Raw genomic sequence first — 14975 nt, 5'->3', positions numbered from 1 at the left:
GGGAGACTCTGCTCTTCTTGCATGCGGGTTTTCCCATTCATAATTATGCTTAAAAAATCAAGCTGTGCACACTAGTAGCTCTGTATGTGGAGAAGCCAAGGTTGTTCAGCCAGATTTTGATGTACTGCAATAATTAAGGTAGCCCAAGTCATGTAAAGGGGTGACTGTTAAGTGCCGGGGTGTCCTTATTAATTTCTGAGCAAGCATTACAAAGGCAAGTGATGTGTGTTAAGTAAGCCTGTGACTTTGAGTGTCCATAATCTACAGATTGGCTGTGACCAGACACTGCAAGGCAGCAGTGATTGCTCGTGCTGCTGTTATGAAATGAATATGTTTCATGTGACTCCTAGAACCCCCCTTGTGATTTGTCTCTAATGTTTTCTTGGCAGTAGTGTGTGCTGGGAGTGCTTGTTTTCCAGGCTGCTACTGTGGCTCCATGAGTGGAACTGAGTGCTGGCTTTCTGGCTCCTGTTTTCTTGTAGTTCAGGATGCTGCTTTGCGTTTCTCATCTGCAGCATTCGACATCCTGTCCATCTCAGTGGCTTCCTTTTGAGCCAGCGTAGTGGATAAACATCCTTCATACAGCTAACTGTTAAATTTTTTAAAACTGAGTGGTCAAACAATGTAGCTTTTGTGGATGCTACAAAGTAGATGTCAAATTTGTAATCTGAATTTTTTACTGTGTCAGCTATTTTTGGTGAACGTGAGGTATTTCTATAAAACGGAGCTAATTGGATCTGTTCCTTTTCCTCTAGCTAATACATTGAAGTGGAACAGGGCATCAAGAGCATCGCATCATCTTTACAACAACACATCCATCCAAATGTTTTCCCCAGATCATTGCTGTACACAGCATCTTTAAGAACAGAGGAAATGAGCAGAATGCATAAGAAAACAGGATTAACACATGAAGCTTAGTTAAATAAAACAAAATGAAAACCAGAAATCCTTTCTCTAATCACTGGGGAAAAGATACTGTAGAGAACAGGATCACAGAATCACAATTTAGAGTGAGGCTTTTGGGGATTTTGCTAGGACAAAAAATACTCTAAACTGTTTTAAAAATACTCATGGATACAAAAGTGAATTAGATTTCTTATTGGTGTGTACCATTAATCCTTAGCAAGGGGAAGAAATGGCTGATTCAGGAAGCTGCAGGGTCTCATAAATCAAGGGAATAATGAGACTTGACCCAAACATAATTTTAATTGCTTTGTCTTTGATTGTTCCATTTTCCTCTCATCATCCATTCAGACCTTTTATATATAAGTGGATGGGGAACTGTGGGGTTTTGTGCTTTTGTTTGTTTGCTTGTTTAACTAGACTTTGGGCAAGATCTTTGTTGCCTTGCCTTGTTGTATTTATTTTTTTTTTTTTGGTCAGTTATTATTTTCTGGTTTTGTTGTTGCTTTGGTTGCCCTTCAGGGTTGTGGGTTATCCTGATAGCTGAGTCTATGCATGTTCCCTCATACCTTTCCTATCCGGACACCAAAGGAACATCCTCAGCTTGATCCACAAGGAGCAGGTGGGTTGTGCACTGACTTAGGTGACCCAAAGGTCCACAGAACATCTGTGCTCTGTTTCTGCATCCCTGTGGTACAACTTCCAATCTTCAGTCTTACTGCAAGTTTCTTTCATAATTTGGCACCACATATTGTATGAACTTGCCTTTTGTGCCTTTCACAGGGTTTGTGTGTTTTTTGTTTTTTTTTTTTTTTTTTTAATTGGGGGGAAGGGGAAGAAGACAGAAATTTGTAATCACATCTCCTCTCTCTCTCTATTGTGCTTTGATAGGCCTGGACGATTGTCTGCAGCAGTATGTCCATAAATTTGAACGAGAGAAGATAAATGGTGAACAGCTGTTACAGATTTCTCACCAGGACCTTGAAGACTTGGGTATCTCGCGGATTGGACACCAAGAGCTGGTTTTAGAGGCTGTGGATCTCCTGTGTGCACTGGTTAGTTAAGTGAACAGACATGCAAAGAATTTCTTGAAGGGCTTTTTTGGGTGAATAACTAAGGCAAGCTTGATAAAAGCAGAATACCTGTGTCTCTTGCTTTCTGTTACACATCAGAGTAAAAGAAAGCAGTAAGAATTTGTTTAATTCTTGCAAGCTTTGTGTTAATAGCTCTAACTTTTTCCTGGTAAGAGGCAATGCTAATTGATTTCATTGTGCTTCTAAAGAAGGAGGTTATCTGAGTGGCATTGTTAGATCTTGTGGCTCCTGTTAGTGAATAGAGTGATTAAAATTGCTGTTGTGTAGAGTGAATTTTTCATAGAAGATAGAAGACATACTGTTGACATGACAGCTGCTAATGGTTCCTCACATCAGTTGAAATGGGTTTAGGGCAATTCTGTAGTCTACAAAATGAAGAAAATGTTCTTGAAATGAGGGATGTTTTGCTAACTCAGTTACAATCGAGTTCAACTCTCATTGGATTGAGAACTTAAGCTGTTCCTCTGTCTTACTCCTGATATATAACTAGGCAGATACTTTTAAAACAAACACACTCTGAAAAGAATAAATATATTTTGGATTGTTTTGCTAGTGCAGGCTTTATTTAAAAGCCATAGTTTGGACACAGTCTTGAAGACGTGTTTGATGTAACGCAGTGAATGAGCTGGGCAGCAGCGAATAACTCTGGCGAGGTATATATGATTACATCAGGGAGAAGGCTGCCCAGTGATTCCACAGCCAGCGCAAGCCAGCCTTCACTTCATTAGGCAAGGCTTGCAGCACGAAGCATACTCTTCTTAAAATGGAGAGCCTTTATTGCCTGCATGATACGTGCTTTATTTGCTGCAGAGAGGTGCTACAGGGATCGTTCGTACTCCATAACCAGGAACAAATTGGATAGCCCGTACTGAAAGAAGTATATGTAGTGAAATCACTTCATACAATCTGAAATGTTTCCCAAAGAGTTGCTCTTATATTTGAAAAACACTTTATTTCCTCTTCAGTATTTGTTCTATCAAAAATTTTTAACATTTAACTTGAAAATCTAATAGAAGAACAGAATTAGCCTGAAATGGCAGTTCATGTTGTGGGAAGGGATAACCTGTTGGGTGAGTGAAGAGGTCTGGTGAGTTAGTAAATGTACAGTGTGCTGTATACAGTCCTGACTGAAGTAATGGATGTGGCAGCCCCCAAAGGCACTTTTTTTCTTCTTACTTTTTAAAATATTAGAATAAAATGAACAAAGTTGGATGACTGCCAGATCCTAAAGCTGTGTTTTATCTCCTACAATTTCCTCCTAATTTCCTTTGTAGACAAAAGTTTTGACCTCAGACTCATTTCTGGAAAGCCTTTGTGAAATGCAGCTCAAGTTAATGCATTAGACAGAGTTCACATATTGCAGCTGAAATGTCCTTGTTCCCTTTTAAGAGATGGAGGAAGAATTCCCATGTTTTAAGTATGCCCTTTGTGACCTTCTTGATGCCCCTTCCCTTGAGTTTTTGGGATTGCCGTATAAAACCACTGTTGATTTTGTTCCTGAGGGGATGATGTGTTTTAAGTTCTAGTGACAGCCAATTTTTTATTTTGCTGTCTTGTCTCTTTGTGTGAGAATAAAGGTTTCTCTATTCCACCTGTATTAGTTCTTTGAAAGTTGTTCTGTGTGTTGGTATCATCAGTGGATGTTTTTTGTGTCTGTATATATGGTGACATTTCCCTAACTTTTGGGGCCTTGAATTAAAAAAAACAAAGGAACGATTTTGGGAATTTTTTTTCTTTTTCTTTTTTTTTTTTGTTTGTTTGTTTTGTTTTGTTGTTTTGTTTTGTTTTTTTTTTTTTACTTTTTCCCCCTCCCCACCATGCTTTTAGCTCACGCTGTGGAAATGTGGCGGTGTCTAGGCCAGCCTGAGGTCAGGCTTTGAAAGTTGTTGCTCTTGGTGATTGAGGGGTGGGAGGTGGCAGGGAAGGGCTGAGAGGGGGTTTTGGTTGTTCCCCAGTCCTGGAGTTCTTGAGAAGAATTTCCCTTTTTTTGTCTAGTTTTGCCTTGGCAGTTTTCCAGCTGAGCTTCATTCGGATCGATGGTGAAGCAGCTGTCTTTGGAACATCTTTCTCTTGCAGTAACTCTTTTCAAGCATTGACCATACAGACTTTTTCTCTCGGTAGATTGGTCGTAAAAATACAGGAAAGGTAGTCCTTTCCTTGAGAAAGGACAGCAAATACACTTTTTTTTTTAATTTTAAAGATTTTATAGGGATAGAGCCCTCTTTAGTAGCTACACTGCCAAGCTGAAAATATGACTGCAAGATATGGTGTTTGCTGCTGTGGTAAGCGAACTCTAGAACCAGTACAGCTGAAAGAGAGATGAATGCCTCTTTCTCTGCTGCTTTGGTGATGAGGCAGGGTTCCCTCATGTCCTCATAGCAGTGGCCGCATGTGCAACAAAGCTGCAGCTGAAGAGGCAGCAGGAGAGAGTGCGGGCAGGGGTAAAAAGTGAAGGTTTCCTGTGAGCACACATTTCCCTTGCTCTTGAGCTGGTCTAATAGACTTTTCTGAACAAGTGTTGAAGACTTATTTAAGGAATTTAGAGGACATATCAAAGAAACTGAATTCCCCAGAGGGGAAAAAAACCATCAACTTGAGTGCCTCCATCTTTTTATCAACAGTAATATTTGCTTGGGGGAGAAAAGGGATGGGTGGAAACATTTCTTAGGTGACCGAAGTATTTCGGGGAGGGGGAACATATGTACATAAATATGCTTTTTAAATTCATGCAAAACCACAAAAGCAGGGGCAGGGATCCAGAAAATTAGCTTTCTCAGCCAAATAATTGGGACAAAAAGCATCTATAGTGGTGGTGAAAACTGAATGCTTACTCATCATTCCCTGATGATTAGACTTGCCTGTTTGGGCTTAATAAATACAAAACAATACAAGCATTAACAGGAAACTGTATGCAAATATTTTAACTTTTAATGTGTTATTTGGATTAGATTTCTGGATCTTTACCTATACTCTATGATGGGAGAGTTTGGAAGCAAAAATCAGCTGATTTTTCTTGAGGTTAGAATGAAGAGATACTAGTTTTGAGCAATCTAAAAAAAAACCCCAACAAACCACAAAACAGAGCAGTTTTTAGTGTTGTGCCTTTTATAATTTCAATGATAGTAATGTTCTGCTAGCATACTTGCAATGCAACAAAATATAACATCCTAACATAAAATAGAACATGTGTACATGAAGTCTTATCCTTTGTGGCCCATCCTTGTCAAAAGCACCACATCTCTGCACCACCACATAAGATTTCAGGTTTCTAGAGGTCTCAACTTAAATTTAGTGCTATTTATTAGGAAATTTGGGACTCCAAAGGATTCTTTAGGATACATTTTTATTAAAAGGGAGAGAGCAAGAACGGGTGACTGTGACAGTACCTTGTGTTAACTCTAGCGTTTATATAGTCAAGGAGTGTGTTGGATCAGCTTTTGAGCAGGCATTCAGTCTGGTTTTATTATTTATTTTTTTTTTTTTCCCCAGAGCTGGTTTTCAGTTTGGATCAGCCAGCAGATCCAGCTCATCACACTGCAGCATCTGAGTGTGTCTGTGAAGGGGAAGGCAATGCTGCCCCTGGGCAGTAGCAGAGCTCTGGATCAGCCCAAGTCAGCTCTAACACAGCTGCTGTGCTCTTTTGACTTTGGTTAGCAACATTTTTTTTTAATTATTATTTTTAATGTTGGCTGCCTGACCTTGAGCAATTATTTGGTCAGTGTACTTTTTCTCATTAAGTGCAATGGAGTTTGGAAAGAGTGTGCTTTTGTGCGCATGCACTCTCTCGTGCATGTGTGCGTGCTCTCGTGCCAGCCCTGCGTGTGGCTCCCCAGGTTAATGAGTGACAACCTGGGAATGTTTGACATAAGGTGCTCTTGACCGCTGGCTTCAGCCTGTTTTGATGAAAGCAACTTTGGTGTTTTAAATAGGGAGCAATAGGAAAATGTAATGTGTTCTTTGGTTCATGAGCAACATCTAACATCTTTTGGTTGCTTAAATAATACTGTGTTAAATATTGTAGCCTCAGTCCTGTAGAAATATTTCAGAAAAGCCGGCTAAGCTTTGCACTTCAACTCTTGTGTCACTGTGAAGGCTGTTTGGTTTACTGCCATGCTATCAACATTCCTATCTGTCCTGAACTGGGGCTACAGCTCCATGACAAGTTAAATTAATCCAGGTCAGCTGCTGCCTCCACCCCCTTCTGTCCTCTGATTACAGAATCACAGAATCACAGAATGTCAGGGATTGGAAGGGACCTCGAAAGATCATCTAGTCCAATCCCCCTGCCGGAGCAGGATTACCTAGGTCATGTCACACAGGAACGTGGGATTAGTGAGCTTTTGTGCTTGCACTCACCTGACCCTGAAGTGAGCTACTTCAGGGAACTAAACCAGCTGAGAGCATACTACAATAAAACTGGGAATAGATTTTTTTTTTTTTTTTTTTTTGAATGCTTTAGTTCCCCAAACCAGCCCTCCCAACAGACTGGACACTGCAAGTGAAGGAGCAGCAATAGATGGTTGTGTGCAGTGGTCAGATAGTGTCAGCTTGGATTAGAAGTATTGCTATGTCTGGTGAAGGGGCATAATGTTTTCTTTGTATTAGAGAAAATAGGTCAAAGCTGGAGAATTCGGTCACCTGTACTGCTGAGCTGTGTGCTCCCTGTTGTGCTGGATAGGCATAGTGGTTTAGGTCTCTCAGGTGCACTCCATAGAGTTTCTGGGAGAAGTTGTAGGAAAGCTTAGTGCAGTGACTGGAGAGCTTGGCTGTGATGGGCTCTTGACTGGCTGTTGGGGGGACCAGTTGCAGTCATAAGCTGGAGTCCCTGTATCTCCAGAGGCCACACCTGTGTTGCTGAAGTTCACCTCGAAACTGAGAACTACTTGACAGAATTATTAAAAAACTGGCCGAACTCGAAAAGTCACACTGGACTGACCAGCTGTATAAATAAGGTGAAAGCGGTGTGATAAGGAGCGTGTGAATGTTTTAGGGCCGAAATCAAAATCTGACCTGATACATCAACATGTGTCCTCTTAAGTGCTGGGGCTGTCTCTAATCGCAGACATACACAAGTGGTGGGCACAATTTCTGCACATGAATGACAGAAATGCCTGGAGATACTGAAATTTATGAAGACTCTAAGAGTTCTGACTGGAGTGATTAGGTGGCTATTTCACTGTACAGGAAAAAAAAAAAATCTTTTTTCTGTCCCTTTATGGAAGGAGGGAGGTCAGTGTCCTCTAATTTCCCTGTTAAAGGGGAGATTTCTGGCACATGGCTACTTTCAAATTCTCGTGGTGACAGGAACTTACCCCACGCCCAAACCTGCTGGGGAAAAAGTATTCCTCCAAAAATAGACTGATATGCAATGTCCTGTGAGGAGGAGAACAGTAACTGCAAAAAATGAATCTGAATGATACTTTTGTTTTTTGGTCGGGTTGTTAGTTTGTTTGTTTGGGTTTTTTTTAATTTTATTAAAATTAAAAGGTGATAAGTTCACACATGACAGTGTGCAAGTACTTTGATATTGTTTAGTAATCCAAATCTTTCCCTTTCTGTGATCCTGGAAAATCTAAGGATATCCTTTGCTGTTGCAACAGTGGCATTTTTTTAATTGGACGTATCCTCTCAACTCCTACTCCTGGCTACACTTTAAGGGTACTTCCTTGCCAAGAGCCCTCAGGGGGAGGAGGGAGGCACTTTTGTAACTTACACCCACTGGGATCTTATCCATAAGAGGTGGTAGGTATTTTAAAGGCAGCCGTAGCTGAAACCTCTCCTTACAGTGGTGGGTTTTTGTGGGGCAAAAGTTCTCTTTCATCTTTTGTGACTCACTTGTCCCATAAAAAAGCACCTTTCTGCACACAAAATCCAGTGGTGCTTTATCCTTGTTTGTACTGATAACATAGAATCGTTTTGGTTGGAAAAGACATTTAAGATCACCAAGTCAAATGGTTAACTTAGCACTGCCAAGTCCACTCCTAAACAATGTCCCAAAGCACCACATCGACATGTCTTTTAAATACCTCAAGGGATGGTGACTCCACCACTTTTCTGGGCAGCCTGTTCCAATGCTTGATAACCCTTTCTGTGAAGAAATTTTTCCTAATATCCAATTTAAACCTCCCCTGGCGCAACTTGAGGCTATTTCCTCTTGTCCTATTGCTTGTTACTTGGGAGAAGAGACTGACACCCACCTCACTACAATCTCCTTTCAGGTAGTTGTAGAGAGCGATAAGGTCTCCCCTGAGTCTCCTTTTCTCCTGGCTAAACAACCTCAATTCCCTCAGCTGCTCTTCATAAGACTTGTGCTCTAGACCCTTCACCAGCTTTGTTGCCCTTCTTTGGACTCTCTCCAGCACCTCAGTGTCTTTCTTGTAGGGAGGGGCCCAAAGCTGAACACAGTATTTGAGGTGTGGCCTCACCAGTGCCAAGTACAGGGGGATGATCACTTCCCTAGTCCTACTGGCCACACCCTTTCTGATACAAGCCAGGATGCTGTTGGCCTTCTTGACCACCTGGGCACACTGCTGGCTCCTGTTCAGCCGGCTATTGACCAACATCCCCAGGTCCTTTTCTGCCAGGCAGTTTTCCAGCCACTCTTCCCCAAGCCTGTAGCGGTGCATGGGGTGGTTGTACTCCAAGTGCAGGACCCGACACTGAGCCTTGTAGAACCTCATACAGTTGGCCTCGGCCCATCGATCCAGCCTGTCGAGACCCCACTGCAAAGCCTTCCTACACTCCAGCAGATCAACACTCCCGCCCAACTTGGTGTCGTCTGTGAACTTACTGAGGGTACACTCGATCCCCTTGTCCAGATCATTGATAAAGATATTAAAGAGAACTGGCCCCAATACCGAACCCTGGGGAACACCACTTGTGACTGGCCACCAACTGGATTGAACTCCATTCATGACAACTCTTCGGGCCCGTCCATCCAGCCAGTTTTTTTACCCTGCGAAATGTGCGCCCATCCAAGCCATGAGCAGTCAGTTTCTCCATGTGGGAAACGGTGTCAAAGACTACTAAAGTCTAGGTAGACAACATCCACATCCTTTCCCTCATCCACTAAGCAGGTCACCTTGTCATAGAAGGAGATCAGGTTAGTCAAGCAGGACCTGCCTTTCATAAGCACATTCTGACTGGGCCTGATCGCCTGGTTGTCCTGTACATGCTGCATGATGGCACTCAAGATGATCTGCTCCATAACCTTCCCCAGCATCGAGGTCAGACTGACAGGCCTGTAGTTCCCTGGATTCTCCTTCCAGCCCTTGCTGTAGATGGGCATTACAATTGCTAACCTCCAGTCCCCTGGGACCTCCCTGGTGAGCCAGGACTGCTGATAAATGATATACATGTAAAAGTATTCTTTAGTGGCTGTAGTGTAGAAGAAATCTGAGAAGGCATTTTTGCCAAAAAGCAGAAAAAATTGGGCAAATCCTCAGACCTTTCATCCCAGATGAGTTTGTAACTTGTGGTATAATAAATAGGAGGATTCAATAGGGAGATTTATCAAACTTAATAATATTCCTTGCAGAACTATGGCCTTGAAACGGACAATATGAAGAACCTGGTTCTCAAGCTGCGAGCATCATCCAACAATCTGCAAAATTACATCAGCAGCCGTAGGAAAAGTTCAAATTATGATGGAAATACCTCTCGCAAGCCCCCCAATGAATTCCTTACTTCTGTGGTAGAGCTTATTGGTGCTGCTAAAGCCTTGCTTGCATGGTTGGACAGGTAAGAATAAAATCTTTATATTTTAATTTACTGCTATAATGAATTGTTTCTACTTACAGAGCAATTTCTAGATGCTTGGGTGTAAAGATCTTGATCTCGCTCACCTCTTTTTTAGTATTGCTAGAAGGTCTCTAGTGGACAGATTTAATCTAGGGTATCTGTTCTTGCACTTCCACTCTTACTAAAACCGGTGAAACTGTTAACATTGCATCCAAACTGGTATTTATAAAAATAGGAGTCTTTCCATACAGGGGAGATGACCAATTTTCAGACCAGATTCTCATACATGTGACTTCCTTTTCTCACCTTCTAAATTACTTGTCACTGGCAGGTCCCTTTCTAAAATAATTTTTAATGTTTTGCTGAAATTGTGGCCTTAGCTCCATGATGTGAAAACTGAGCAGTGGGAGAGACTCTCCCTCTGCTGCATTTTTTTTTTTTTTTTTTTTTTTTTTTCCTCCCTGGCAAGAGCCGGTGTTGTTTTGTGACAGCTGCAGCAGAAGCAAACAGGCAACAGAGCTGCTCAGGTGTTGGCTGGGATGCTGGTCAGGATAACAGATGAACATAAATTCTCAAGCCCCGTGCCAGCTTTCCTGAGAAGAAGGGTTAGGAGGAGAGCTGCATGGGGACCGGTAGCAAGGAGCACTTTTATCCTTCAATATCCCCACTCCCCAGCAAGGAGTTGGTTCTGTGTCCAGGCAGTGATGTTAACAGCTTGTGCGTCTCACCTGGTCCTCTCCTCTCACCCTATTGCTGGCAGCTCACCCTAAATTTCTTCTGCAGCTCACCATCAGAAAGATGGCTGGCTTGTCCATTTCCAAACCTACTGGGGTTACTTCTGAACACCCCTTCTAGCTCTTTCTGCTGTCTGGAGGGTCTGAGGTGAGATTCTATAGGCTCTAAAGCTGCCCAGCCTATAATGATCATTTTCTAAGATTGAGCCTTACTGACCTCTGTGAGTAAAATGTGAAAATCCATTTCTCTTCTTTTAGAGAAGTTTTTTTTTTTTCTTTCTAGTCTGAGGTTAGTAATTAAAGACTTGGAAGGTAGAAGTCTACTCACTGGCAAACCCAAGAGCGTGATTTTTACAACACAGTGTGGTCTGACTCAAGCATGCAGCTGAGAGAACTGCGGTTTGGAAAACTGACCGTTTCTGCTGGTTTTGCTCTCTGAACTTGCTTACCACAGGGCTAGACATTCACCAGTTTTGATGCAAGGATGGAGCAGGACTATGCAGTCAGGAATTTTTATATTGTAAAACTGTGTCCTCATGCTTGTGTGGGTATCAGAGTTACAGCTCTTGCTCTCACATGCTATTCCTTACTGATGGGGTAGGACGGGAGAAGACTGGTCTCTCTTCGATCTAAGGGGAATTTTCTCTTGTTGCAGGACCCCATTTACAGGTATTGCTGACTTTTCATCAATGAAGAACAGAATCATTCAACTCTGCTTGGATCTCACTACTACTGTTCAGAAGGTCAGCTAATTTCTTTTCCGCTTTGCTTTCCAAAAGGGAAGGAAGGGAGGTGTTCGGGCAAGCAATGTGCTTGCTGTTTGCAGAGTGCTAATGGGAAGGCAGATCTGGAAATGAGAGCTTACTTTAAGCTTTGAAGGTCCATGAAGGTCAGTTTCAGTAGTCTGTTTTTCTGAGTTGATTTTTCCACCACCTAATTTCAAATTTTGCTATTGCTGGCTGTATCTTGAGTGACTGTGGTTTAAAGGCTACTCATATTTTCTTGAGCTTTAATGGAAAGAGGGTTAGTTTTTGAAATGGTTGGTCTGCATTTGAAGATTTTCAAGTTCCAAACAACATGTTGAAAAGCAGTTATCAGTGCTAACTCTAAACAAAAATTTGACTCTGGTTTTTATACCCGTGCTTGCAGACTCCTTAGGTCTTGTCCCATACAGAGTGTTTGAACCATCAGATGAGAAAGGCTGTGTGTAACAGAAGGAGCCTTTATGATACAAATCCTGCTAGCCAGGCTTTTTCAGTCCATAGTGTGAGACCACAGTGTTTTGTTTCAAAACTTTCCATTTATCAGCTCTATGATGAGTACTCCTATTGGTAACAGCTAAAAGAACACTTAACAACTGTGGCAGTCTTGGCAAATGATGTCACTTTGCTCCCTGAATAATACTGCGTGTCTTCGAAACTGTTCTGACAGTGTGCCAATGCTTTGTCTGGGAAACACTATGTGCAGGCTTCAGCTCCTCCCAAACTTGCTCGTAGCTGTTAATCCATGTCTGTATGTTGTTGGAACTCCGAAGAGCCATGTCCTGTGACATGGATGATTCTCTCCCCGTTTTAGGGGGATAATGTCAAAGGACAGAAACATCCTGTGAGTTGCCAAGCTAGGATGACACCCAATTGTATCAGCTGGATTGTTGTGAAAGGATAGTGTCTGGATATTAGAAGTTCAAAGGCACACATGTTTGCCTTGCTGCTGAATGCCCTTCTTGTTTGGGCACTGCGTGTGCAATTGCAGAAAGTCAGTGATTTACAGCTACAGATTTGCAGATTGTGAAGTAGAACAGTAAGCATTTCTAGCAGCAGATGGTGTTCACCCAAGAGTGCTACAGGAACTGAGATATGAGATTGCTGAACTGTGTTAATAAAACTACTAAAAATGGTGTCTAATCTGTCAGTTAAATCAGCCCTTGATGACAGGGGAACAGGAACTGGTGAACCAACCCTAGCCTTTTAAAAACTGTTAGAGTACTTCTCTGCCAATTTGATATGAGCTACAATAAAGAATGGGATTGGTGTATATGAGAAAAAGTATTAATGGGGGAAGAATCAACACTGTTTTGTGCTGGCACACTGCAGATACATTAGAATGATCTGAAGGAGTCCACTGACATGTGGTAAAGAGGTACAGTTGAAAAAACTTTAAGTGAGTTTTTAGACTTCAAAAGTATTTCTTATTAGAGAATAGAGTGTAGGAATAAATGGTCAGTTCTCATAATGGAGAAGAGACGAGTGTGGCTCTCATGGAACCAATGCTGCTCTGCATAGTCATAAACGATGTGTAAAAGTGGGTGAATAATAAGGCAGGATTGGAATGCAGTAAGATTCCAGGTCACTTTAGTGACAGCTGTGTAGATACAAGGAACAGAGTTTACTCCACTGTTTCTTAAAGTCTTATGACAAACTTTAGGGTTAAAATAATAATCAGTGTAAATAAAAATGAAGAGGAGCAGAAGGACTTTGCAATACTGAGAAACTGGGCTGCATGATGGTTGGTGACATTCACTATTGATTCATGCAGATGTATTTAGCAGAGGAAAAAATGATGCTGATGCATAACCATGGAATGTAAATTTGGTAGTAGTGTTCAGGAAAGATCTTGAAGCTTTTGGTGACAGGCTGTAAAAAGTGTGACCTGAGTCCTCAGTGGTCATTACAACAGTGAACAAGGTGTTAAGACTTATTATTAAAATATAAAAGAGAACATAGCTGAGCTATTTTATATATCTGTGGTGTGTCCGTATCTGGAGGACTGTATGCTTTTTTTGACTTCTGTCGTTAAAAGCACAGAATAGAGCTAGGAGGAAACAGAAGAAGTGTTGAGGATTATCAGGAATATGAACAGCTTTAATTCACAGCTCCTCAGTAGATCTCTTGGGCATTGTGTGATAGTTACGCAGATTCAGATGTCAATGGCAAAGATCTTGGAATTTAAGCTTGTTTAAATGCTTGGGATTTGGAAATTTTCTCCTTATAGATATTGTAAATATTGTTTCGTTATTTACTTGCTGTTTTAACTTTTTAATCTGAGAATCTAATACCATTCTCTAGTTCAGCTGTTCTTGCAGAAAACAATGACGACTTCTGTAGCCTGTTACATGAACTTGTTTCAGTTCAAAGACTTTTGTACCTGGGCTGTGTAAATAATGCTCTGTGTGCAGTCCTCTGGCCCTCAGGAATGTCATCGATAACATATTTTTAAAAAAGTAACTCTTCATTCTATTTTTAACCATATGTTTTAGATCCGTTTTGATGCCTGGGATAGAGGAGCACCCGAGTTGGGGTTTATCAGTGTAAGGCAAGCTCGTGTGCCCGGCCTTCTGAGAGTCTAGTTTTATTGTGCAGAGTTCTGCTTTTCTGGAACAGTTCACCGCTGTAATTGAATCCCATGTTCTCTTAGTTTTCAAGGTTTATTATTACTTTCTACCAGGGCCAGAAAATAGTTGTTTAACAGTACATTTGAGCCCTGCTGGGTGAAACTAATCTGATTAATCCCTGAAGCGTGAATAACTCTATTTCAGTTCGAGGTTAAAGTGGCAGTTTTGCAGAGTTTTCAGAGATGATGTGTTTACGTGTTTATTGGTTAATGTAGGGCTTTTCTTCTTGTTTTGTTTTTAGGACTGCACTGTGGCTGACATGGAAGATAAAGTTCAGACTGTAGTAAGTACACATTTCTGTTGAAATTCAGCTGCCTGCATTCACGGTTATTTCAGTGGCTTCTGCACTGACTGTACTGACAACAGCTTTCCAATCCCCCTCATAAAAGCATATCATGCAAGTAAACATTGTTATGGGCCATTTTGTGAATATTCTTTACTGTAGAGGAAATCAATGAAATTTGTACAGACGGGTAGTGTGTGTAATAGCATGGAGTCAAGTATTCCTTAAAGTTTCATTGCACAGCTGTTTTTTCAAGGGAATTTAGGCCTCAGATTTTCGAGGGAGGGGTAATACTGTAGAATGACCATAGGCTAAATAAACCAATTATGCCTGTGATGTGCATTTAGTGCCTTAATAAGCAGACACTATGCCTTATTAAGCTTCATGTAAAAGAACTGCTATGCCACAGAACTGAAGTTCTGTCTCTGATTATACTTCAGCTTGAAAGATCTGAGTTTTCAGGGTTGTTTGAAGCAGCCTTGTGACCAAATGAGGAGAGCAATGGAATGCTTTTTATATTTTGTAACAGTTAATCATCGCTTCCTGCTTTTGACATGAACCAGGCTGTGCTCTTTGATAAGACCTTCCACTAGCTCATAGATGCTTAGGAATTTAGTAGCACAATAACTAAAAATAATTTGTCTGTAAATAAAGAGACCACGTAAAAGGGAGGTTTTTGCATCTTTCTTTTTCCATTTGTGCACACCCACTCTGGAAGTAGGTATTGTTGTTTGGAGTTCCCTTGTTTGAGCAGTTCCTCACATTCACACTTAAGCATTGTTTTGATTTATTTTATTGCTGCTCTATAAATCTGATGTAAAACAAAACAA

General features: G+C 41.3%; 1 protein-coding gene across 2 annotated transcripts in view; it reads left to right on the top strand.

Moving 5' to 3' along the window:
- CNKSR3 (CNKSR family member 3) overlaps positions 1-14975 on the top strand; it is a 61455-nt gene that overhangs the window by 30599 nt on the left and 15881 nt on the right. For both annotated transcript variants that reach the window (XM_068400027.1, XM_068400018.1), the window contains exons 2-5: positions 1795-1958; positions 9535-9737; positions 11127-11214; positions 14104-14145. In XM_068400027.1, the coding sequence (XP_068256128.1) occupies positions 1795-1958; positions 9535-9737; positions 11127-11214; positions 14104-14145 (497 nt within the window). The remainder of the gene's footprint in view (positions 1-1794; positions 1959-9534; positions 9738-11126; positions 11215-14103; positions 14146-14975) is intronic.

This window comes from Nyctibius grandis, chromosome 1 (assembly GCF_013368605.1).
Source record: "Nyctibius grandis isolate bNycGra1 chromosome 1, bNycGra1.pri, whole genome shotgun sequence".
Taxonomy (NCBI): Eukaryota; Metazoa; Chordata; class Aves; order Nyctibiiformes; family Nyctibiidae; genus Nyctibius; species Nyctibius grandis.
This window is presented reverse-complemented; position numbering and strand designations above follow the sequence as displayed.